This window comes from Lipophrys pholis, assembly GCF_963383615.2.
Source record: "Lipophrys pholis genome assembly, chromosome: 11".
In the NCBI taxonomy this organism is placed as follows: domain Eukaryota; kingdom Metazoa; phylum Chordata; class Actinopteri; order Blenniiformes; family Blenniidae; genus Lipophrys; species Lipophrys pholis.
The window spans coordinates 391,390-418,056 of NC_137631.1; the positions used below are offsets into that span (position 1 = coordinate 391,390).

The 26,667-nt window shown below is 46.1% G+C and overlaps 2 protein-coding genes across 2 annotated transcripts in view; one reads left to right on the forward strand and one right to left on the reverse strand.

Annotated features, from left to right (window-relative positions):
- Positions 1-1,573: 1,573 nt before the first annotated feature.
- Positions 1,574-7,895, reverse strand: LOC308116499 (4-galactosyl-N-acetylglucosaminide 3-alpha-L-fucosyltransferase 9-like; the record flags this gene model as incomplete). The annotated part of the gene is made up of 4 exons (XM_080474748.1): positions 1,574-2,667; positions 2,758-3,054; positions 3,252-3,331; positions 7,474-7,895. 4 exons carry the CDS (start codon positions 7,893-7,895, stop codon positions 2,087-2,089), a joined length of 1,380 nt encoding a protein of 459 aa, XP_080330874.1. The 3' UTR covers positions 1,574-2,086.
- Positions 7,896-12,229: 4,334 nt separating this feature from the next.
- Positions 12,230-26,667, forward strand: part of spire2 (spire-type actin nucleation factor 2) — a gene marked incomplete at both ends in the record, with an annotated part of 35,400 nt that continues 20,962 nt past the window's right edge. The window contains 5 exon segments of the mRNA XM_080474749.1: positions 12,230-12,527; positions 20,395-20,438; positions 21,206-21,604; positions 24,930-25,010; positions 25,091-25,255. Coding sequence (XP_080330875.1) covers positions 12,230-12,527; positions 20,395-20,438; positions 21,206-21,604; positions 24,930-25,010; positions 25,091-25,255 — 987 coding nt within the window.

Here is a 26,667-nt window from a genome sequence, read left to right on the forward strand (position 1 = left end):
TGAAATGGTAAAATGTACTCAGTGGCACTAACTGATCTCATATGTAACAAGTATTACATCACATATTGCACTATCATTCCACAATGCGGTGCTACAAGCAGGTTTACCTCTGAAAGCCTTGCTCTTCTTGTTCTGCAGGTTAAAGAGAGATGTTGACGTGCAGGTTTTACTGTGGGGAGATATTTTCACATCGTTTGGAATCACTCAGGAAGTCACATGGTGATGATTTGACCTTTCCTGACATGCTTCCATAGCTGCACACGCTTATGATGCTTATGAAGAAATAGTCCCCAGGAGGTCATATGGGCTTTATGGGGAATAAAAGAGGCAGATTCAAACATGAACACATCAAACATATATCCTCAAGAGGCGGTCCTTCTCCATGGCACTTCCTCTGACCCTTGAGCCACCTCCGGCCTTCTCTGGCCAATCACAGTCCACGATTCTTGATCCACAGTGATCCTCCTCACCACAAGGGGCACTCAAGGGACACTTTCTCTGGTTTACCAGTCTTCAGGTGAATGTCCAAGTGAACGTTCCAAAACCTGTAGCTATTACTCTGAATCCCAGAAGTTAACACGGCAGAGCAGAAGATGGGAGAAAGTAGTTGAACAGTCGAACGCTGACAAGTTCCACGACTCACATATTCTGGATTTTTCACATATTCTGGAAGGCCTACACATTCTAGAAGTGTAAATCCAGAACTTTGACAAAGTTACAATTCTTCTCATGCTTCTTCTAGAGTTCTAATTTCATAGTTTACTTCATGTCATTTTTGAATGGTGTTTGAATTCCAAACTTTTCTGCCATCAAATTCTCATGGGATGACATTCCATATCTTATTCAATAGGTGGCGCTCTCTGATACAGATCAGATTACACTTTCAATAATATAATTAATAATTATCTTTGAAAATGAATGATCATTATCGATAGCCAAGCTGCCAAAACCAGGCATCATTGGTGCCCCGTGTGAGGCTGAAATCACAACACATGCATGATTTTAAAATCGTGACAAGATGAAGATCATCTGCGTTCAGTGAAATCACAACATCATTTTTCAACCGTGTTTGAATTCTAAACTTTTCTGTTTCTGTAGTTTTAAATGTAATCAAATTGTCACAGAACAGAAGGAAGAACTCAGCAGCTCTTCTGACTGCTGCTCCTCATCTGCAGGTTCTCTTCTGGCTCTTTGTGTGATAGGAGGAGGAGGAGGAGGAGGAGGAGGAGCAGCAGGAGGAGGAAGAGGAGCAGGAGGAGCAGCAGGAGGAGCAGGAGGAGGAGCAGCAGGAGGAGGAGGAGGAGGAGCAGGAGGAGCAGGAGGAGCAGGGGGAGCAGGAGCAGGAGGAGGAGGAGGAGCAGGAGCAGCAGGAGGAGGAAGAGGAGCAGGAGGAGGAGGAGCAGGAGGAGGAGCAGCAGGAGGAGGAGGAGGAGCAGGAGGAGGAGGAGGAGGAGGAGCAGGAGGAGGAAGAGGAGCAGCAGAGGTGTACAGCCTGAGCATCAGGGTGAGAACATGGTGTTCTATTGAGTGACGGAGGAGGACAGACGGGACGCTGGAATGTCTTTGTTATAAAATCAGATAAGTTGAGAAAAGATTTTCCTTTAATTGTTCCACATCATCACAGTAAAGAGAAAAGTAGCAAAAGAACAATGACGAAAAAGTTTGTAAAATAATATCAACAGTAACAATAATAGTTAATAGTTGATGTAGTTTTCATGTTGAGCCCCTAGAGGGTGCTGCTGGTTGTATTTCTAATGAAACCACACACACATGCACACAGAGAACAACATGCTATAAACATTAACAATGGGAGAACACAGACATTTCTGTGGAGTTGGATTGTTATTACACTGACTGTCAAAATAAAAGTACCAAGTCCAGGAGAAAATGGACTGGAAGTCATGACACTCTTTGCCCAATGTGGCTGCGCCTCTACACCCCAGAAATAGGATTGGTCAATGTGGGAAAAGGGGATTAAAAAAGTATAATTTGTTTAGTTTAGTACTCCTGTGCAGACAAAGAGAGGTACTTGTTCCATCTTCTGAAATCTTCCTCACTGCGTCACTGGCGGGTGAAGCTGAGGTCATCAGGAGAAATACCATGCTGTCATGTTCTTGCCCACGTCAGTCTTGCCTTTGCGCATCCTGACCACCCTGCAGGCTGTGCAGTAGAACTCTCCCCACATGCTGGGCCTGTACATGCTGTACTTTCTCCTCCAGCTGAGGTGCATCTCGATCAGAAGTGGACTGTCCTTCACCTTCAGCAGGTACCGGGCCAGGCCCTGCACCGTGGGGAAGTCATCCACGTGGATGAAGGCCTCGGGGGGCAGAAAACGCTCGTAGTTCTTCCTGGACGGACCCAGGACCACCGGGATGGCGCCGCCCAGCACGGCATTCCACAGCTTCTCTGAGATGTAGTCGGTGTGCTGCGCGTTCTCGAAGGCCAGGTAGAACCGGTACCCTTTGATCAGCTCCGTTACGCTGTCTTTGCCTGGTGGGATGGCTTTGCCTGCGTCTCCGAACATGTCGATCTGAATGTAGTCTTTCAGGATGTGGTAGATGTGCACACGCTCCAGCTTTTCTTCCCAGTGGCTGACCACCCAGGACACCACGCCGCGACGCGGACCAGAGGACACGTCCAGTGGAAAAGCATAGGGAGCCTGAGGAACTTCATCCAGGAGTACATTTGGGATTAAATACCCAAAAGGCAGAACGATGTCGGCGTCTTCACGGTAGCTGCATGTGAGGTTGTAAATACCTTCAAACTCCCTCAGTCTGTACGTCCCCGTGGGCGACTGCATATTGAACCAGATCCACTTTTGCCCCGGCGGCCGTGGCTCCTGAGGCACACCGTCTTTTTTGATGACATCGAGGTGCCGGAGGAAAACAGCGTCAGCCTGCTTGTACTCGCTCCGGTCACCGCTGACCCGACAGCCGCTGATCCGGAAGCTGGCCCAGCAGTCAGGAGGCTTGTCCCTGTTGAAGTACCACACCAGGAGCAGCGTTTCGTTGCTGTTGTCCTCTGGAAGAGGTGCAGAAGGTTCAGCCAAGACTACTGGAAGCAAAAGAAAACTCACTGCTGCCAAACACACCGACCAGTACATCCCTTTAAAAACAGAGTTGTTGCTGTGAGATGATTCTGAATGCATGTTGGATCTCAGCGCAGCCAGAACCCGACCAGAGTCCCAGTCTGCATCAAGTGGAATCTGCCCTGAGTCACACCTGCATCACTCTGTCAGAAACCAGTCTCACCTGTCAGGTGTGATCTGCCACTGCCACAGTAACGCCCGCCTGCATGTCTCTGTTGGAGCAACAGTACAAAGAATCCCCCTCTGGGATCAACAAAGTACTTCTATCATCCGTGCTGTGAAAGGCTTAATCTGGTTCAGGGATGCTGCAGCCAATCACAGCTCACTGAGCGAGGGGGGCGGGATCCACCTGGACCGTCTCCAGTCCATCACAACCAACTTTGTTCTAACCAGGTGAAACCATAAACCTGCTGAATGTGAGTCGTTCCATCTGCTGCTGAGGGAAGTTGAGAACAACATTCCGTCACACAAACATTGTAAACAAGACGTGTAAATCTACAGAACTGGAAACACCACTTCCTGATTGACATTTCTTTTTGACATAAAGCTTGTCTGGGACATGGGAGTGGCAGGAATGTTTGTGGAGGCAGCATCATGCATCACCGGGCCAATAGCAGCCCTACAGTGAAGCAGGGTGGAGGCAGCATCATGTGGCAGGAGACGAGTCCGGACAAAGGGAACTGTTAGCAGAGTCATTTTCTCATCGTGGCATAAGACACAGCACAGACACGTATTTCCTCTTTTGTGACACCCACACCGGGGACACACCCTATTTATTTACGCATGTGTTGCACGTCAGCAATTAGATCAGCATTAGTCACATGATCGACCAGCGTTGCCGTTGACAACTTGTAAACAAAAACTATAATACAACACATGTAGCATATAGCATATCATAACAAAATGAGAGCATAGCTCAACACCCCCACTTGCTCACATTTGAAGAGTCCATTTAACTGTAACATAACTTGGTTTACATACCAAACATAAACATTTCACATTTCAAAAGTTGTTGTTTCGTTGCAGGCTTGGTCAGTACATCAGCAACCATTTTATTTGTTGGACAATACAATAGGCGTATTTGGTCATCATCCAACGTAGACCTCACAAAATGGTATTTAATATCCACATGTTTACATCGGTGCCTATGTACAGGGTTCTTTGTTCTAAGGCCCTGATTGTCCTCATAAACAATACATTTGTATGTTTGGCCATCAAGACAGTTCAAAAACTGTTTCAAATACAAATACTCTTGCATGGTTGCAGCTAAAGCCATGTTCTCAGCCTCACAGGTAGAAAGTACTACTGTAGGCTGTCTTTTAGTTTCCATGAGACTATTGGACCGTTCTTGTTTAGACTGATTCAGTAACCTGTAGTGCTTCGATCACCAATATCAGCTGCCCAATTAGCGTCACTGTAAGCATGGATGAGGTTCTCATCTTTGTATTTTCTGAAACATAGTTCCTTGTTTTGGGTACCTTTCAAATACCTTAAAACACGCTTTACAGTTGTCCATTGTTCAGTAGTTGGTTTGTTGAAATACTGAGACAGTTTGCTCACTACGAAGCTGAAGTCTGGCCTTGTACAGGTTTCCAGGTAGATTAAGTCTGGCCTTGTACAGGTTTCCAGGTAGATTAAGTCTGTCCTTGTACAGGTTTCCAGGTAGATTAAGTCTGTCCTTGTACAGGTTGCCAGGTAGATTAAGTCTGTCCTTGTACAGGTTTCCAGGTAGATTAAGTCTGGCCTTGTACAGGTTTCCAGGTAGATTAAGTCTGTCCTTGTACAGGTTTCCAGGTAGATTAAGTCTGTCCTTGTACAGGTTTCCAGGTAGATTAAGTCTGTCCTTGTACAGGTTTCCAGGTAGATTAAGTCTGTCCTTGTACAGGTTTCCAGGTAGATTAAGCTCCCAACTGCCTCTCTGTATTTCCTCACATCATCCAGTATTTCAGCATCATCACTGTAGTCAGGTTTTTGTTGACATGGGGTAGCTCCAGACTAACAGTTTAACATGTCACATCTCTCCAGTATTGTTTGTACATACTTGCATTGTGACATCTTAACACATTCAGCACTCTGGTCAAAGTCAATACCTAGAAAATGGGACAGTTTACCAGAGTCTTTCATCCTGAACGTGGAACTTCGCTTTTCTTTTACACATTTCATAACATCATCATCACTAGTGGCAATAATCATCTCATCAACCCATATGATGATGTGAACTTTCTCCTCATCTCATCAACCCATATGATGATGTGAACTTTCTCCTCATCTCATCAACCCATATGATGATGTGAACTTTCTCATCATCTCATCAACCCATATGATGATGTGAACTTTCTCATCATCTCATCAACCCATATGATGATGTGAACTTTCTCACCATCTCATCAACCCATATGATGATGTGAACTTTCTCATCATCTCATCAACCCATATGATGATGTGAACTTTCTCATCATCTCATCAACCCATATGATGATGTGAACTTTCTCATCATCTCATCAACCCATATGATGATGTGAACTTTCTCATCATCTCATCAACCCATATGATGATGTGAACTTTCTCATCATCTCATCAACCCATATGATGATGTGAACTTTCTCATTGCCAGTCATTTTGCTGTAGACACAATGATCAGCTGGATTTTGTACAAACTGTATTTCACACAGATAATCCTGCAACATTTTGTTCCAGTTGCTCCCTGACTGTTTTAATCCACACAGGGATTTCTTCAGTTTACATACTAGTTTGTCTCCATTAGATCTCACTTCATAACCCTCAGGTTGTTCAATATAAATCTCACACTCAATTGGTGCATGTAAATATGCTGTTTTTACATCCATCTGGTGAACGACCAGGTAGTCTTGTGTTGCTTCCTGTGCTAAGAGCCTGATGCTGACCGTACTGGCTGGAGGAGAGGAAGTCTCATAGTTAACACCCCTTTTCTGACTGAAACCTTTGGCAACATATCTCGCCTTGTGTTTGTCTGTTCCGTCTTTGTTTTTCTTCAGTGCGTAAACCCACTTACCCCCCACTACATCCTTACCCTCTGGTAGAGTGGACAGGGTAAACGTTGAGTTGTCCTTCAAAGATTGAACTTCCTCGTCCATTGCTTCAGCCCAGTCTCTTGCGTTCATTGAGGAAACAGCTTCTTTATAAGTCTGTGGCACATTACACATAAGTCTGTAACAGTAGTCAATATTTATGTCCTCCTCAAACCCACAAGCATGGTCACCGTAATAATCTGGCTTTTTCCTTTCTCTATCAGGGTAGCGTCTCTCTTTGGGTTTGTCTTCTTTAACTTCCCCTGTTTCAGTATCACACTCCTCTGTTTTGCTTTCTGAGTGCTCTCCTTCTTGGTTTTCAGTTATTTGTGGGCTAACTGAAGGGGTTTTCACTTGTTCTCTTTCATTCTGAATCACGATATCATCATCTTCAGCATCCAGTACTTCCTGATTCAATCTAGATGCAAACTCCACAAGTCTGTGTTTTTGTACTTTTCTGTTGCTGGGATAGTACACCAAATAGGCTGGACTATTTTTGTCGTATCCAACAAAAATGCCTTTCTCACATCTAGAGTCCAATTTCCCTTTATTCTGTTTGTAAGCATAACACACCAGTCCAAACTTCTGTATTCTGGAAATATTTGTCTGTCTGCCTGTTAACATGTAGTAGAGAGTCTGTTTAGTGCGGTGGTTAAAGCACCTCTTCCTCACCACAGCAGCCGTCTGGACAGCAGAGGTCCACAACATCTTTGGCAGCCCACTCTCTATGAGCATACACCTGGACCTTTCAAACAGGGTTCTCCAGCTGCGTTCAGCAGAACCATTTTGGTGTGGAGAGTATGGGGCTGAGGTCTCATGCCTAATACCACTCCTGCGCATCAAAGCTTGGTACTCTCTGCCTGTGTACTCTGTACCATTGTCAGATCTCATGCATTTTATTTTACCATGAGGAGCCATGTCGGCTATAAACTTCTCAGTTGCTTGCACTGTATCACTTTTATTTTTCAAAAAATATACAAACACTGCACTAGAATAGTCGTCTGTGAAGGATAGTGCATATTTATGACCATCTCTAGACACTGGGTCTATAGGACCAGCTAAGTCTGTGTGCACCATATTCAGAGGTGCTCTGGCCCTTGTATCTGGTCCTCGGTTCCTAGTTTGAACAAACTTCCCCTGAGTGTAAACTTCACAACATGGAACAGGTTTATTACTTTCATTCTTAATGTCCATCCCATCTACAACATGTCTCAGCTTTAACACATCTGCATCATTGCAATGACCTCAGATTTCATGCCAACTTTGCAAATCAAGACTTTTCTACCACTGGTCCTTACAGTCTACGTCTAAAGTGTGCAGATAGAAAAGCTTGTTTACGTGTATGGGGACTCTGGTACGTCTTTATGAAGCAGGACACTGGTCTTCTCACTGGAGATCATTGTGGCTCCACTGCTGGGAGCAACTTTCACAGAGAAGATATCCTGGGGATATGTTGGGATGTATAGGGCTCTCCTGAGCGTTGTCCGGAAACTCTGCCGCTCGCTGTCGATAAGCCACGCCTCCGCGTCACCTCTGCGCTTGGCGACTCCGTTGCACCTGGATCCGTCCGCGAGCTCCACGCAGTGCGTCCCGGCCTGGAAACTCCCGTCCAACGTCTTGAACTTTGCGATGTCTGTGATGATGTGTGACGTTGCGCCGGCGTCCACCATCAGACCCGTTCTCTTGACATCTGGGACCCGCTTCTTGGCGTCGCTCAGCCGGAATGTGTACTCCTTGTTCCCCGACTCCTCGGACGCCATCCGTGCGTTATCGCGCTGCTCTTTCCGTCTGCAGCTTGCAGTAGTGTGCGTGTTGCGTTAGCAGTGATTGCACCATTGTTTACGCGGACAGGCCCTGGCAATGTGGCCTTTGTAACCATATTTTCACGGTTCTTTGCTTTCAGGCTCGCGCTTTGTGCCAAACCGCGCTCTCGCCCTCATAACCGTATCCTCTGACACAGTTGCTCACATGTTCTCAACATCTTCATAACTTCTGAGTTTCGTCTTGAATTCTGCAAAAGTCCTTTTCTCATCGCTCTGAGACACGTGGATTGCAAACGGCTTAAATGTCTCTGGTAGCCCTTTTAACGCTATGGCTGTTAGCAGTCCGTCACTGAGCGTCTCAGAGCAGTGATCGCAGTCTCCGCTCTGATGATGTATTCAGTGACACTCTCAATGGGAGACTGTAGTACTCGGTGTAAAGGTTTATCACTCTGGGCTTCCCTTCGCCAGCGGAATATTCCCGGAGAAGCTTGAGCGCCTCGCGTCCGTTATCCGCCGCGTCGCGCATTACCAGCGACAGGCTCTCGTCATCCAAAAACTGAACGAGCTCCGCGTAGGCCTCGGCGTTCTTCTCCTCATCCTCCTCATCATCGGCAGCGGGTTCATTCAGGATAGTGCATTTTAACCCTTGTAGACAGAGGTGGCCCAAAAACTTTGTCTCCCATAGCTCGTAGTTCTTCTCGTCTCCGTCAAAAACGAGCCTGGCCCAGCGGCTAGTTGGCACCGCGTCTCTGTCCTTCCTACTCGTTGTTAGATCACTCCAACCCGGCTCTGGTGCACGCAGCACACGTCGCGACTTTCGCCCGGTACTTAATTCAACTGTGCGTTCTGACTCTGGGCCCATAACCTGTTAGCAGAGTCCTTTCCTCAGCGTGGTATAAGACACAGCACAGACACGTACTTCCTCCTTTGTGACACCCCCACCGGGCACACACCAGATTTATTTACGCATGGGTTGCACATCAGCAATTAGATCAGCATTGGTCACATGATCGATCAGCGTTGCCATTGACAACTTGTAAACAAAAACTATAATACAACACATGTAGCATAGAGCATATAGCATAGAGCAAATCATAACAAAATGAGAGCCGAGCTCAACAGGAACGATGAATGCAGCAACGTAGAGGGACATCCTGGATGAAAATCTGCTCCAGAAGTTGGTGGCAGGAAATGTTTCTCCTCCACTTCCTGCTCACAGCTTTTTGTGTCGTCTCAAACATTTCCTCATTTCCAAAGTGATTATTGAGAAGAAAAATACTTCATTTGCTTAAAGTTACTGATAAAAGCTCCAGCTGGCAGAAAAAAGACAAACAGCAGCTTTTTCAAAAGGAAATAGAAGAAAACAGTCAAACGTCATTTCAGTTTCACCTTTCAAATCCAAAACCCAAAGTTAAATAAACCAGTAGGAGGGGGAATGAAAGAGAAGAAGAAGTGATAGAATAAATAGACAAACATTCAGACCTCGAATAAAAAAAGAGTAGAAATGACCAGGTGGAGTATAAAAATAGAAGTTTGTGTTAAATAGGTCAGAAAAAAGATCCAGACTGTTTCATCAGAAGAAGCTGATTCAGCAGGAAGTCCCTTCCAAAAGTATTTGTTTTTATTAATCTGTTTTTATTCGATGGTTTCAACTTGCGGAGAAATGAATCAGAATGTGTTTCCGCCCTCTGCTGGTGTTTTGTTGTACTGCAGCTGTCCTCCAGGCGAGGCTGGTTCTTTTGCATAAAGTTTGTAAAGTTTTTTATTCACTGTCGGTTTGGCATCATTTTGTGTCACTTTGTATTTGTTCAGATTTTTTCTTTTTGTTTTTGTTGCTCCTATTCTCTTCTGATCTGTTAGAATTTAGGCTTTTGTGTCCTAATTGCACTTCGTTTTAATAACTTCTTTCCTCATCGTGTTGTTTATTCGATTTTTATCTCATTCATATCTGTTCGAGATCTTTTTGTCTGGTTTTCAGATTGCATTGGGGGTTTTGGTCTCATCCTGGTAACTTTCATTCAGTTATTAGTCATTAAATGTCTTTTTAAGCTTGTTTGCATTCAATACTGTTAATTTTCTTTATTGTTTACTGACTTGTTTTTCATCCTATGGGTTAAATCTGATTTTAAGTGTTTGAATTTAGCTTGTTTTGTCCTGTTTACATTCAATTCTCTTTTATTTTTAAATCAGGTTTTTAGTTAATTCAATTCATTTTTTAAAATTGATTTCAATTCACTTAATTTAATTGTTGTTTAGTGTTTTTAAATTGCATTTGTCAAATAAAACTCGTGTTTTCCTACTTTTCAAGGGGCTCTGTGTCCATGTATGTAAAGTGTCTTCATGTAAAAGAGAAAGATTTATGCAAACGGTTTTTACAACTCAAAATTTCAAGTCTCTAATTTATGTAAACGTATTTATTGTAAACTGTAAAGAAAAAAATGAATTGAATTGTTTTGTGCATTTCTGTGAAAATTTTGATTTAAACCTGCTAACATTTCAATGAATGACTTAATTTCAAACAGAGGGCCGGGGGCAAGACACCAGAGACAGGCCCCCTGCGTCCCGGAAACCTGGGGGACATCGGTGGCGGGAGGGAGGAAGAGGGGGACAGGACAGCCAACCCCCCCACCAGACCATTTAATAAAGAACTATTATCCCCATTTTCTTATAATCATGTTACGTTATTAGATTAGTCCTAATTCGATTTTCCATGTGAGACACGAAATGTATTTAATTGAATAGAAATACTTGATTAATTCCAGAGGGAATTAATAAACTGTTTAACTTGTTATGTGTTGAAGAATTTGCATCTTTAATTGAAAACACATGAAGACACTGGAACCAGTATCACCCCCCCCCCCCCCCCCCCCCACAGGTTCTCCACATGTTCCTCGTGTTTCCGGTGACCAAGCGGAAGCGGCGCGTTTCCTCTGCAGGTGGACTGCGACAGCCGGGAGAACTCTTCATTCTGCCCTGCCGCGCCGCCGCGCCGCGCCGCCGCCTGACGTGTCCCCGCCGCGCCGCGCCGCGCCGCGCCGCGTGCTCATTGGCTGCAACCAAAGCGAACAAAGTCAAGTCATTTGTAAAAACATGGAGCACTTCCGGTGGCGCTCAGGATTGAGTCTCAAAATGAAAGCACAGAACTCGGAAAGAATTTAAAAAAGAACTAATAACTTTCACTGAAATCATAAACCAACCAAGAAGTTTGTTTGAGGAAATTTGATTTGATTAATTTGCTAATTTGTTTGGTGCAATATGTGTAAACGTGACATTTAAACCCTGAGGTGTTGAAGAAAATCTATATGTCAGTGTGAAGGCATCACCAGTTACCCAGTTCAGGGTCGCAGAGTCAATCCCAGCTCACTATGGGCGAGGGTGGGGTTTACCTGGACAGGTGAGGGCAGGTGAGGGCAGGTAGCCAGTCTGTCACAGGGCCACACATAAAGATAAACAACCACATGCAACCTCCTCACAGAAAAGCCCGGGGTCGAACCCACGACCTTCTGGCTGTGAGGCGAGAGCACTCACCACTGTGCGTCCCTGTGAGGGCAATGGTTTTGTATTGTAATTTTAATGCTGTTTATTTCACTCCACTGAACAAAAGTGGCACTTTGGGGTATTCTGGTACTCAGAGTTTTTTTTAGTTTAATCACTAAGAAATAAAACATCTCCAGAGATTTTTATGAATTCGCAATTGAAGGGTTAAACTATGTGAAAAAGAAAAGTAAGGACATGTGTTTGGTAAATTTGTCATAACAAAGCTACTAATAAAACTGACAATACTGTCAGCTGATCATTTTCTATTCAGACGTTCACACTGATGGGAGATCTATTTGATGGATGAGCAGCGGAGCTCAGGATGTGGCTGAAGTTAACAAAGGGTGTTTTATCTTTGCTTCTTCGGGGTATTAGACGTTTGAAATGTGAATAAACAAGCTGTGTTACCAATGTCATCATTAATTCATTGACAATGGGATTGCATTAAGAATTCTAAAAAGTAAATAATTCGATCTTTGGTTCGTTTAATTTTCTTTTGACATTCTTCTTTGTGCATAAATGCTGTTTTAAAGTGTTGATATCTTCACATAGCTTCACTTGTTCACTTTTCAAAGATTTTGATTACAAATTTGAGATTTTTCAATTCGAAACCTTTACTTTGGTAGGCCTGGACCGGAGGTGCTGCGCTTGCTGGTTCCAGCTTGACAGCGCGGTACTGACGAGCTGCAGCTGCGGCACTGGACCAAACGTTTGGCTTCTGTCGGGAGCAGACCGGGCCGCTCCATGGCACCGGTGACCGCGGACTGAAGAATGGACTCCGCGGCTTGGCAGCCATGGCCAGATCCCCCAACAGAAGCTCCGAGGACGGGGACCCGCGGGTGAGCGCCCCCGGGGAGCGCGGAGCGGCGCGGGACCTGGCCGAGCCCCGGGAACTGTCTCTGGAGGAGGTGCTGAAGTCCTACGAGCAGCCGATCAACGAGGAGCAGGCATGGGCGGTGTGCTACCAGTGCTGCAGTGGGCTCCGGGTGCCCCGCCCGCCGGCCGGCAGGGCCCGCCGGGTCAAGGACCCGTCCTCCATCCTCCTGCACCGGGACGGAACCGTGTCGCTGCCGCCGGAGCCACGACACCGAGGTAGGACGGCCAACTTCCTCCAGTCCCAACCGTTCCAAACACGTATCCACAAGTTCCCTTCAACAGCAAATCTTAGGTTTTCTGAGAAGTTTAAAAGTTAAGAGTTTCAGTTTCGATCCTGTTATAAATATTAAACCTCAATTCAAAAACCGGCTGAAATAAAAGCTCACCAATGTTTTTCAGTTTCAGCAAACGAACCACTTTTTGTAGCCGTTTGCGGACAGTAACCCCTCCGCTGCACCAGGCAGACAGCACTCACAACAATGGAGAAAATCAAGAACTGCATAAAACTGCACTCGTTTTTCCTCATTTCACGCCAGCCGAATTTAAGACAATCTTGTTTTATTTTGAAAAAGTTGCCATTTAAAATGTTTAACTCGGTGTCACCAAACTAAACCAAGTCTCATATAAATTGTACGGAATTGAAGTGGAGTTCTGCACGTAGGGATGTCCCGCGTCTGCGTTTCACCAAGCACCTCGCCTGATTTGAACTGACCTTCAGCTAGAACAGTTAGTCATTTTGCACAGCCTTCGATCATATGCTTCCACACACAGCCTTGTTTTTTATTATTATATAACATGGGTTTGTCCCCTCACGGTGCCAGCCGGGATGACTTGTATTATGCCGGTAAATGATGAATAATTCATGGGGCAAAGCTTCACCGAGCACCCCCCCCCCCCCCCCCCCCCCCCCCCCATGCAGACTGTTTAGGAGACTTCAAAAGGATGGAAGGAAGCCCAGAGGATCTTACTGAGTCTTCTCCTGGTTCCCCCGCTGAATACCTGCATAATACCTCAGCTCTTTACCGCCTCCCTAGAAACTCAGAGTTACAAGACTCATGTGGATACCAAGCAGAACCGTTACGCCGCGACGCGTTAGAGTGAAAACACAAAATAGTACTTTAGTTTTGGGAGTCTGTTGCTGCTCGGAGCCACTAAAGGCACGACTTTTTGAAAACGCTCCGTCTCTGGGGAAACACAACTTTTCTAGAACAGTATTGTGGGTGTTTGTCATTGAAAAAGTACCAATAATTAGAAATATACTTGTGTAAAATAAGAAAATACTCTTATTTTTTTAAAAGTACTGCGTATCAGTTACTTCTTAGCCATTTGTGGTTCGATTGCATGAGTTGAAATGATAAAGTAACTTAAAGTTACACGATGGTAAACAAACGTGGAAGAATAAAACATACAGATCAAAAGTTATGTTATGATTTACTCTGTAGTTACTTTGGACCTTAAAGAGTAGATTACATGGTGTAAATTGTAGTAAATTTGAAAGTTCAGCTGGAGCCAGAACCTCAGACTTATGATCTCAGTCTTCCATTCACTTCTAAAGGTTTGTTATTGATTCTAAGTTGGCCTGGAGCCAAAAGCCACATATATGGCTCCCTCTGGTGGTCGTGTTGATTATGACCCCAGTCGGATCCGGAGGCAGGAGAGAATGAACGTCTACATTTATGGACGTATGAATGCGCCTCCGTCGACTTTAACCAGCAGCAGTGATTTGTTGTTTCCATTTTTAGTAAATTTGTCATTTGTTTTGGTTGTTTCAAGGGTTTAAATCGCCTTTTGCCAGTTCTTCTGATTGTTGAGTATATTTGTTTTTTTGTCATTGTTTTTGAACGGGTTCATGATGAGATGATTATTTCCCAGCCTTTTTTGTTGTTTTTATCAGAGTTTGTTCTGTGTTTCTTGCTCTTTTCACAAACATCTGACGGGAATCCAGGAAGCCGCATATATGACTCCCTCTGGTGGTCGTATTAATTATGGCAGCCACAATGAAGCGAGGCAGGGGAGGAAGAATAAAGAGGTTTAAAGTTTGTGAGACTCAAAACGGGGCTTCCTGGAGCGTTTTCTAAAAGTTCCACCTTGGGACCTGCTTTCCAAAAGCAGCGTTTTCAGTGGCTCCGAGCGTCGCTGTCGTGTGAATAAATCCCAACAACGCAGCAGGACGTTTGTGTCGACACGCGAGTGTGAGTCAGTTGGACGGAGGAGGTGGGAGGGGGACGGGAGTCTCTGCAGTCAAAGTCCAGTCAGATAAAAAGCTGGACGCGCCCGAAGCCCTGAACCTGTCTGAGGAGGACAAAAGGCCGTTTGGAAGCGTCGGGTTGAAGCTTTTAAACCAGCGGCTCAAGTTTCAGCTGCACACAAACACAGAATCCATTCATAGGGAGGCGCCGCTCCTTTTCCCCCGCAGCTGCACAGTCAGGACAATAATCCAAACTCTGTCGTCTGCAGGTTTTTCCTCTGTGAAGATAAATGTTCTCCTCATTCTCTGTGCAGTAGTGCAGTAGTGCAGTAGTGCAGTAGTGCAGTAGTGCAGTAGTGCAGTAGTGCAGTAGTGCATCAGAAATCACCTGTGGTTGTTTGGGGGTTTTTACCGAGAAGCTTCTGTTTTCTTCTGCGCGTCTCCATTTATTCACGTATTGGTTTGAATTTATTGGACCAACTTTTAACAAAAACCTCTCAGCTGATTTTAAATGAAATCTTTGGGGATGATTTGTCATCATCAAGAATCGATTCATTAAATTCTGTTTAACTTAACGACTTAATGTTTCTGATTAAATCCCAAAAAACTGTGAAAAAGAAAAGTCCCATAAAAAGTGGATGAGAGAGGCTCCTCATGGAGACCAGCGTCTGTTACCATGGAGACGCTTCCTGCTCAGGGTTTCACTGTGATGTAGCGACCTGACAGGCTAGTTAGCATCGATACGAGCTAACGGTTAACATGCTCGTGATGCTAATGCTAAATCCAGTTCCCCAATGTGGCCTTGGTGAAGGCTGCGCTCTACCAAGTGTAGCTCTAGTGTTTTTGTTAGAAATCTGCCAAAAGATTCTGTTTAAGGAAATAAGTTCTGAAAATACAATAAACATTTAAAATGTATGTTGCAAAAATACTATTTTTAATAACTTCTATTCATGTTGAGTCTAGAAATTTAGCAGCACAACACATTTTATTATTCTATTTCTGCCGTTTCCACTGGAACCATTGCCGAGGTGTGGAACCCCGAGAATCTGGTTCCTCACATGGTTTTCATGGAAACGGAACAATCTGACCAATCAGAGCTGCTGTAGTTATTGTTTACAAGTCTGATGTTTGTTCTTGAAAGGCCTCAGCAGGACTGTTAACCGTCTCTCCTTCCCGGGGGGGGGCTTAGGGGGCGGGGCTTTAGGGGGGTATCGGGTTCCTCAGGCGGGGGCTGCAGGGCAGTTTGGGGTTTTTCCAGGGCAGCTTTTGTGTTGATGAGGCAACTGTGGGTGGAGGTATCAGTAGTTACTGTCTGTGAGCCTCATCCACTGGAGGGGGAGGAGGAGGAGGAGGAGGAGGAGGAGGAGGAGCAGCAGGAGGAGGAGGAGGAAGAGGAAGAGGAAGAGGAGGAGGAGGAGCAGCAGGAGGAGGAGGAGGAGGAGGAGGAGGAGGAAGAGGAAGAGGAGGAGCAGCAGGAGGAGGAGGAGGAGCAGCAGGAGGTGGAGCAGGAGGAGGAGGAAGAGGAGGAGGAGGAGCAGGAGGAGGAGGAGAAGGAGGAGCAGGAGGAGGAGGACGAGGGGGAGGAGAAGGAGGAGGAGGAGGAGGAGGGGGAGGAGAAGGAGGAGCAGGAGGAGGAGGAAGAGGAGGAGGAAGAGGAGCAGGAGCAGCAGGAGGAGAAGGAGGAGGAGGAGGAAGAGGAGGGCTCCTCCCTGATTCTCCTGCAGTGAAGCTGCTCGGGTGTCGTTACAACGTCGAGAGGCTGAAGACTCATTTTCACTCGGTGACCTGGCAGAGACACAACCAGGGACCGCCAGAGTAAAAGCATGGAAACAGCCCAAGTTACTCTACCAGAAAAACTACTTCCAATAAAATATCTGACTTCTGCACAGAGAATAAACCAAAACACCAAAGTAGACCATCTCCGATCCATCAAACTGTTGATGGTTCCTGACTGATGCCATCTTGGGAAACCTGCCCCAAGGGATTGTGGGATATCCAAGATGGCGGCAGCTCCAATGAAAATATCAACGTTTGACTGATTCATGGTGAAAAAAATTCAGACTTTCTCAAAGAAAGAATCTCGAAGCCACGAGAAGATTTAGTGTGAAATGTAGTGAAGCTTCCATAACGCAAAGACGTCCTCGGTCCTGAGGATGGAAATGTTTGTATCACGAATAACGACAGAGTTCCTTCAGAACGGTTCTGACAACCAATCAGAGATGAACAACTAGAACTGGCTCCCAAATGGTTTATTTTCCCGCTGGATTCTGGGAGAGGAACTTCAACCATCCATTGTTAGAAAATTGTTAGAGCATAAAAACATAATTAGTCACAGTGAAATGAGTTTTTTACAAATATCTATTATATATAATACCAGTTCTGATATCGTAGTGATGATAAGTTTGTGACAAATTGATCATTGGCATCAGGTTGCTTTACTCTAAAAACTATAAATAAAATAAACATCCATCCGTCCGTCCATCCGTCCATCCGTCCATAGGAAATGTACGTCACCAACATTTTGTGAAAACTATTGACCTGAATTTCTAGGACGATTTGTCTTCATACACGGAAGGTTCCATTATAATTTGTGAGAGCGATGGGGTCAAAGGTCGAGGTCACGAAAAGGTCAAAACTTATTTTTGTCAAAACGCAGTCAAACTGAACCTCTGTAACCCTAACCTCCGATGGGAGGACTGGTGGATCAATAACCTTCTAATCCTTTGGTTTCCATGGTGATAAATGTGGCGTTGAAGGTCGGCGCTCTACTGTTCTCATGAGCAATGTTGTTGTTTTTGTTTGTTTTTTAAAGATGGAATTATTCAGTATTTTCAGCACTAAAAGAAGCAGCTCAACAAGCGATAAAAAAACCAACATAAACTTCTCGGACTCTAAAACTCCCTGACTGACCCTAACCCTAACCCTGACTGACCCTAACCCTAACCCTGACTGACCCTAACCCTAACCCTGACTGACCCTAAACCTGACTGACCCTAACCCTAACCCTGACTGACCCTAACCCTGACTGACCCTAACCCTGACTAACCCTAACCCTAACCCTGACCCTGACTGACCCTAACCCTGACTGACCCTAACCCTGACTGACCCTAACCCTGACTAACCCTAACCCTAACCCTGACTGACCTAACCCTAACCCTGACCCTGACTGACCCTAACCCTGACTGACCCTAACCCTGACTAACCCTAACCCTGACCCTGACTGACCCTAACCCTGACTGACCCTAACCCTGACTGACCCTAACCCTAACCCTGACTGACCCTAACCCTAACCCTGACTGACCCTAACCCTAACCCTAACCCTGACTGACCCTAACCCTAACCCTGACTGACCCTAACCCTAACCCTGACTGAACCTAACCCTAACCCTGACTAACCCTAACCCTAACCCTGACTGACCCTAACCCTGACTGACCCTAACCCTAACCCTGACTGACCCTAACCCTGACTAACCCTAACCCTAACCCTGACTGACCCTAACCCTGACTGACCCTAACCCTAACCCTGACTGACCCTAACCCTGACTGACCCTAACCCTGACTAACCCTAACCCTGACCCTGACTGACCCTAACCCTGACTGACCCTAACCCTGACTGACCCTAACCCTGACTAACCCTAACCCTAACCCTGACTGACCTAACCCTAACCCTGACCCTGACTGACCCTAACCCTGACTGACCCTAACCCTGACTAACCCTAACCCTGACCCTGACTGACCCTAACCCTGACTGACCCTAACCCTGACTGACCCTAACCCTAACCCTGACTGACCCTAACCCTAACCCTGACTGACCCTAACCCTAACCCTAACCCTGACTGACCCTAACCCTAACCCTGACTGACCCTAACCCTAACCCTAACCCTGACTGACCCTATCCCTAACCCTGACTGACCCTAACCTTTACCCCTAACCCTGACTGACCCTAACCCTGACTGACCTTAACCCTATCCCTAACCCTGACTGACCCTAACCTTTACCCCTAACCCTGACTGACCCTAACCCTGACTGACCTTAACCCTATCCCTAACATGACTGACCCTAACCTTTACCCCTAACCCTGACTGACCCTAACCCTGACTGACCCTAACCCTAACCCTGACTGACCCGAACCATAACCCTAACCTTGACTGACCCGAACCCTAACTGACCCTAACCCTAACCCTAACCCTGACTGACCCTAATCTTTACCCCTAACCCTAACTGACCCGAACCCTAACGCTGACTGACCCTAACCCTAACCCTGACTGACCCCAACCCTAACCCTAACCCTGACTGACCCTAACCCTAACTGACCCTAACCCTAACCCGAACCCTGACTGACCCTAACCCTAACCCTGACTGACCCTAACCCTGACTGACCCTAACCCTAACCCTGACTGACCCTAACCCTGACTGACCCTAACCCTGACTGACCCTAACCCTAACCCTGACTGACCCTAACCCTGACTGACCCTAACCCTAACCCTGACTGACCCTAACCCTGACTGACCCTAACCCTGACTGACCCTAACCCTAACCCTGACTGACCCTAACCCTAACTGACCCTAACCCTAACCCGAACCCTGACTGACCCTAACCCTAACCCTGACTGACCCTAACCCTGACTGACCCTAACCCTAACCCTGACTGACCCTAACCCTGACTGACCCTAACCCTGACCCTGACTGACCCTAACCCTGACCCTAACCCTGACTGACCCTAACCCTAACCCTGACTGACCCTAACCCTAACCCGAACCCTGACTGACCCTAACCCTGACTGACCCTAACCCTGACTGACCCTAACCCTGACCCTAACCCTGACTGACCCTAACCCTAACCCTGACTGACCCTAACCCTAACCCGAACCCTGACTGACCCTAACCCTGACTGACCCTAACCCTGACTGACCCTAACCCTAACCCTGACTGACCCTAACCCTGACCCTAACCCTGACTGACCCTAACCCTGACTGACCCTAACCCTGACTGACCCTAACCCTAACCCTGACTGACCCTAACCCTAACCCTAACCCTGACTGACCCTAACCCTAACCCTGACTGACCCTAACCCTGACTGACCCTAACCCTGACTGACCCTAACCCTAACCCTGACTGACCCTAACCCTAACTGACCCTAACCCTAACCCGAACCCTGACTGACCCTAACCCTAACCCTGACTGACCCTAACCCTGACTGACCCTAACCCTAACCCTGACTGACCCTAACCCTGACTGACCCTAACCCTGACCCTGACTGACCCTAACCCTGACCCTAACCCTGACTGACCCTAACCCTAACCCTGACTGACCCTAACCCTAACCCGAACCCTGACTGACCCTAACCCTGACTGACCCTAACCCTGACTGACCCTAACCCTAACCCTGACTGACCCTAACCCTGACCCTAACCCTGACTGACCCTAACCCTGACTGACCCTAACCCTGACTGACCCTAACCCTAACCCTGACTGACCCTAACCCTAACCCTAACCCTGACTGACCCTAACCCTGACTGACCCTAACCCTAACCCTAACCCTGACTGACCCTAACCCTAACCCTGACTGACCCTAACCCTGACTGACCCTAACCCTAACCCTGACTGACCCTAACCCTGACTGACCCTAACCCTAACCCTAAGGAAATGGTTCATCAAAAACGTCGTCACACTCCGGCTGCTCTTCTTATTTTATTCATTATATTATTTATTTACTTTATTGTAATTCATGAATATTTTACTTTGATAAACTTTTACCATTTCCTCCACTCGGCTGAGAAACTTCCGGATGAGTTGTAAGAATCGTACATCAGGAATCGATAGGTTTTATGTTATGTCATCGGTAAAGGTGAGCGTTCAGGTGTATTGTTGATGCTGCTGTTTGTTCTTCTGTGTTCAGATGATGATGAGGCTCCTCCTCTTCCTCCAACTGCAGAGCGACAGGTGAGAAGAAACGCCTGAGATATTTTATGGTCATAAAAAAGCACTTCATGTATCAACTTTATTTAAAATCCATCAGCACTGACCTTTGGTTTTCTTTCAAGTTTAAAAAGCTTCAGGATTCGATGAATTTCTCTCTAGTTTTCTATAAATTATTGGCTACATGATCGTGTGCACAATTATCCTGTTTTATCATGTATTTGTGATACACAACATATTAAAAACACATCATAGAGAGGAACACAACAGTTAAAAGTCACACTGGTAATATATATATATATATATATATATATATATATATATATATATATATATATATATATATCCACTATTTATTTCCCAAGTTCAGGTTAAAAAGAAGTTTCAGGAGTACTCTGGTAGAAGTTCAATCTTTCTGTGTAAACGGACATTGTTCTCTAAAACGTTGCTGTGTAAAGACAGAACTTCTCAGAAACACAAAAAGAAAAACGATGCATTTTCCCCTGAAGCACCGTCACGTAAACAGGATCTAGAAGTTGGGAAAAGGAATCATCTGTTTGCTCACTAGCGCCTCCCAGTGGAAGCCTACCATGTGCAATATGATTCTCATTGCTGCACAATTATTGGTTTGAATAAAATATAAAGAAATACAAAGTTACCAACAAACAGTGATGAGTCGCATTCTGATCCCGTCCATGTTGTTGTGTGTATTGTGACCTCTAGTGGTGATAATAGTTATGACAGGAGCAAACGAGGGAGTAAACTGAAGTGATTTTCCAAACCTCCGTCAGCTGGTGCAGTCGCTGGGCGTGGCCATCTACCGAGCGCTGGACTGGGGCCTGGATGAGAGCGAGGAGCGGGAGCTCAGCCCACAGCTGGAGCGCCTCATCGAGTGCATGGTGGGCGGCCAGCAGGGCGGCGAGCAAGGGGGCGGCCGCGCCGCAAATGGCACCTCTGATGAAGGCTACAGTGGGCAGGAGGAGGAGGAGGAGGACGAGGAGGAGGAGAAGAAGGAGGAGGAGCGAGCGGTACGACCGGTGAGCACCTTCCGCCAGGTGATGGCGCTGTGTGCGTCCCGGCTGGCGAACCGCAGCCTGGCTCAAGAGCACTACCAGGCCGTCTGCAGGGCTCTGTTCCTGGAGACTCTGGAGCTGCAGACCTTCCTCACCAAGATCCGAGATGCAAAGGAGGTGCAGTCACTCGTCTTCAAACATCACATGTTGCTCCTGCAGCTTTCCAAACAGTCTGATCTTTAGCTTCACAAAGAACACGTGTATTTATTGATGTATTTGTGTATTGGTTTGTGGATGTATTTTACAAGCTTTTTGCAAAAACTGTTCAACAGAATAGCATGAAATCTTCTAGGATGATTTGTCCCTATCTGAGGAAGGTTCCATTAAATAATGAGAGTGATCAGGTCAAAGGTCGAGGTCGAGGTCATGAAAAGGTCATAAAAGTATTTCTGTTTTAACGCAGTCAGTTTTAATGCCCCATCCTCTGATAGGTCACATGATGCAGTGACGTCATCACCCTGGTTAGAGGTTGGGGGTCAAAGGTCAGAAGGGGGGGTCACACAGAAATGGTCAAATGTGTGTACATCAGTGTCAAACAGTGATAACAGGAAGTAATTCAAACGACCAGGACAGATGATGGAAGCAGTGGTGGATCAGTGACCTTCATCCTTTGGTTTCCATGGTGATAAATGTGGTGGTGGTGAAGGTCTGCGCTCTACTGGGTGGAGTTGATTGTAGTTGACAGGCATGGTGGCGCAGTGGTTAGCGTTCTTGTGGGTTCAAATCCCGGGCCTTTCTGTGTGGAGTTCTCCCGTGTGTGTGTGGGTTTCCTCCAGGTTCTCCGGTTCCCCCCACAAACATGCCCTCGGCCCCCCAGCTCTCCAGGACTCACTTGTAAAAGAGATTATTAATCTCAGAGTGGCTCTCCTGGCTGAATAAAAAAATAAAATCAGTAGTTCTAGTTACAGTAATGTTTTTTAAAGTTAGTGATACAAATCCAACTTGGTAGTTTTATTTTGACATAAGAGGAAGCCGGTCATTTCCTCAGACTGATGGTATCTGCGTCATGACAAATGTTTCTTCCATGGTTGTGAGCGGCGCTGAAAACAAACATCCTCCACCTCTGGTTGTGCTGCATAAAGATGAGCGGTGGAAGAAGAACCACCACCCGGACACACAACACAAGTCAGATATCTGATGCCGAGCTCAGACAGGAGACTTCTTCTATCATCTATCAGTCGCTGCTCCGCGGCCTGGAAACAGGAATATTAATATACCGGCTCCAGGAGCAGTTTCACATTCAGGAGAACAAATCCAGGATTCTTGGTTCAGCTGGAAGTTCAGCTGGATCCAGACTGTTCTTACAGCTTAACTTTGTTAAACTTCTCCTATCCTCCATCGTTTCACCTCCTCCTCCTCCTGTTTGCCTCCTCCTCCTCCTCCTCCTCCTGTTCTCCTCCTCCTCCTGTCCTCCTCCTCCTCCTGTTCTCCTCCTCCTCCTGTTCTCCTCCTCCTCCTCCTGTTCTCCTCCTCCTGTTCTCCTCCTCCTCCTGTTCTCCTCCTCCTCCTCCTCCTCCTCCTGTTCTCCTCCTCCTGTTCTCCTCCTCCTCCTGGTCTGGTCGCTCCAGAAACCTTCAGTATTCTAAGTTTCTAGCTCCTCCTTGATTTTCCTCATTTGAATATTGGATCATAGGAGCTGCATTCAGAATCTGCTGTGTCTGTGTGAGCTGGACTGGCTCCGCCCACACATGCCCATCTTGGGAAGAGGAGGAAGTACTTCCTCTGGTGGTGCCATGTGCCAGAGCAGAGCTACCTAATTGTGGGAGGAGTCAAAGGGAGGGCCTACCTTGATTGGGATTGGCTAAACCCCCGATGACACTATATAGGGTTTGATCTCTGATTGGCTGCTTGGAGCAACACACTTTTTAAAAATACAAGTTAAACTTTGTCTGAGAAACGTACTTTCAAGTCATGTAATCAAACTAACCACGAAGTAGCTCAGAGGTACACAATAGTAATAAATTGTAAATTTTACATATTACAATATTATAATTTTCTCAGAGAATCAACTTATTGGAGAAGACCGGTTTAGATTAGTAAAATTACATGTTTAACACAAATACTTGTAAAAGTGCAAGTATCGCACAATCCTATCAATCAGTCTGAGTGAATTTGTTGCTTCCATCCGGATCAGACTTCATTCAGGCTCCAAGGAATTTAATATATATATATATATATATATATATATATATATATATATATATAACATAATGAGCTGTTACTCTAATTATTATTAGAATTTATCATTGCCTTCGCCAACAAAAGTTGGGTTGAGAAGGTCGTGTGTTTATGTCTTTATTTGTTTATTGGTTTCTATGTATTTTACCAACTTGTCGCTAAAACTTTCACCTGAATTCCATGAAACCTTCTGGGACGATTTGTCCTCATGGAGGACCAATCATTGGCTTCTGGGACGGTTTGTCCTCATGGAGGACCGATCATTGTCTTCTGGGACGGTTTGTCCTCATGGAGGACCGATCATTGGCTTCTGGGACGGTTTGTCCTCATGGAGGACCGATCATTGGCTTCTGGGACGGTTTGTCCTCATGGAGGACCGATCATTGGCTTCTGGGACGGTTTGTCCTCATGGAGGACCGATCATTGGCTTCTGGGACGGTTTGTCCTCATGGAGGACCGATCATTGGCTTCTGGGACGGTTTGTCCTCATGGAGGACCGATCATTGGCTTCTGGGACGGTTTGTCCTCATGGAGGACCAATCATTGGCTTCTGGGACGGTTTGTCCTCATCGAGGACCGATCATTGGCTTCTGGGACGGTTTGTCCTCATCGAGGACCAATCATTGGCTTCTGGGACGGTTTGTCCTCATGGAGGACCGATCATTGGCTTCTGGGACGGTTTGTCCTCATGGAGGACCAATCATTGGCTTCTGGGACGGTTTGTCCTCATCGAGGACCGATCATTGGCTTCTGGGACGGTTTGTCCTCATCGAGGACCAATCATTGGCTTCTGGGACGGTTTGTCCTCATGGAGGACCGATCATTGGCTTCTGGGACGGTTTGTCCTCATCGAGGACCAATCATTGGCTTCTGGGACGGTTTGTCCTCATGGAGGACCGATCATTGTCTTCTGGGACGTTAACGGCTAAAAGTTTCTGGATAAATCCCAACAAACAGTGAAAAGATGTCCCATAGGAAGTGGAGGAGAGGCTCCGAATGGAGGAGATCAAAGGAGATCAGCGTCTGTTGCCATGGAGACGCTCAGTGTTTCACAGTGATGGAGCTACCTAGCAGGCTAGTTAGCATTGATATGAGCTAATGGCTAACATGCTAGTGATGCTAACTCGGTTCTGCAAATAAATGTGGTGTTGGTGACGGTCTGCTCTACCGAGTGTAGCTCTAGTTATTATTATTACTTCAGGAATTCAAACTAATGATGCCAGATAAAGTAGAATTCCTGTTTCAGTAACTTGTTGCTTTTCAGATGCTGAAGAAGATTTCCACTGAGGACACTCTGGAGGACAGATCCTCGGCCGAGCTGGACGCCCTCAAGCACCGAGACTGGGTGAGCCGAGCGGCGGCGCAGCAAGCTGACGCTTGACGATGGTGATGATGAAGATGATGATGATGACGTGTGTGTGACAGGCCCGTCTGTGGGTGCAGCTGATGAAGGACCTCCGTCAGGGTGTGAAGCTGAAGAAGGTGCAGGAGCAGCCCTTCAACCCGCTGCCCAGCGAGTTCAGCCTCACGCCCTTCGAGATGCTGATGCAGGACATCCGAGCTCGAAACTTCCAGCTGCGCAAAGTCATGGTGAGCGTCCAGAGCGGACAGACTTTTCATTATTATGAGTGTCCAGAGCGGACAGACTTTTCATTATTATGAGTGTCCAGAGCGGACAGACTTTTCATTATTATGAGCGTCCAGAGGGGACAGACGTTTCATTATTATGAGTGTCCAGAGGGGACAGACTTTTCATTATTATGAGTGTCCAGAGCGGACAGACTTTTCATTATTATGAGTGTCCAGAGGGGACAGACTTTTCATTATTATGAGTGTCCAGAGGGACAGACTTTTCATTATTATGAGTGTCCAGAGGGGACAGACTTTTCATTATTATGAGTGTCCAGAGGGGACAGACTTTTCATTATTATGAGTGTCCAGAGCGGACAGACTTTTCATTATTATGAGCGTCCAGAGGGGACAGACGTTTCATTATTATGAGTGTCCAGAGGGGACCGACTTTGCATTATTATGAGCGTCCAGAGGGGACAGACTTTTCATTATTATGAGCGTCCAGAGGGGACAGACGTTTCATTATTATGAGCGTCCAGAGGGGACAGACTTTTCATTATTATGAGTGTCCAGAGGGGACATACTTTTCATTATTATGAGCGTCCAGAGGGGACAGACGTTTCATTATTATGAGTGTCCAGAGGGGACAGACGTTTCATGAGTGTCCAGAGGGGACAGACTTTTCATGAGTGTCCAGAGGGGACAGACTTTTCATTAGCGTCCAGATGGGACAGACTTTTTATTATTATGAGTGTCCAGAGGGGACAGACGTTTCATTATTATGAGTGTCCAGAGGGGACAGACGTTTCATTATGAGTGTCCAGAGGGGACAGACGTTTCATGAGTGTCCAGAGGGGACAGACTTTTCATGAGCGTCCAGAGGGGACAGACTTTTTATTATTATGAGTGTCCAGAGGGGACAGACTTTTTATTATTATGAGCGTCCAGATGGGACCGACGTTTCATGAGTGTCCAGAGAGGACAGACTCTTAATTTTCATGAGCGTCCAAAGGGGACATACTTTTCATTAGCGTCCAGAGGGGACAGACTTTTCATTATTATGAGTGTCCAGAGAGGACAGACTCTTAATTTTCATGAGCGTCCAGATGGGACAGACGTTTCATTATTATGAGTGTCCAGAGAGGACAGACTCTTAATTTTCATGAGCGTCCAAAGGGGACATACTTTTCATTAGCATCCAGAGGGGACAGACTTTTCATTATTATGAGTGTCCAGAGAGGACAGACTCTTAATTTTCATGAGCGTCCAGATGGGACAGACGTTTCATTATTATGAGTGTCCAGAGAGGACAGACTCTTAATTTTCATGAGCGTCCAAAGGGGACAGACTTTTCATTAGCGTCCAGAGGGGACAGACTTTTTATTGTTATGAGCGTCCAGAGGGGACAGACTTTTCATGAGCGTCCAGAG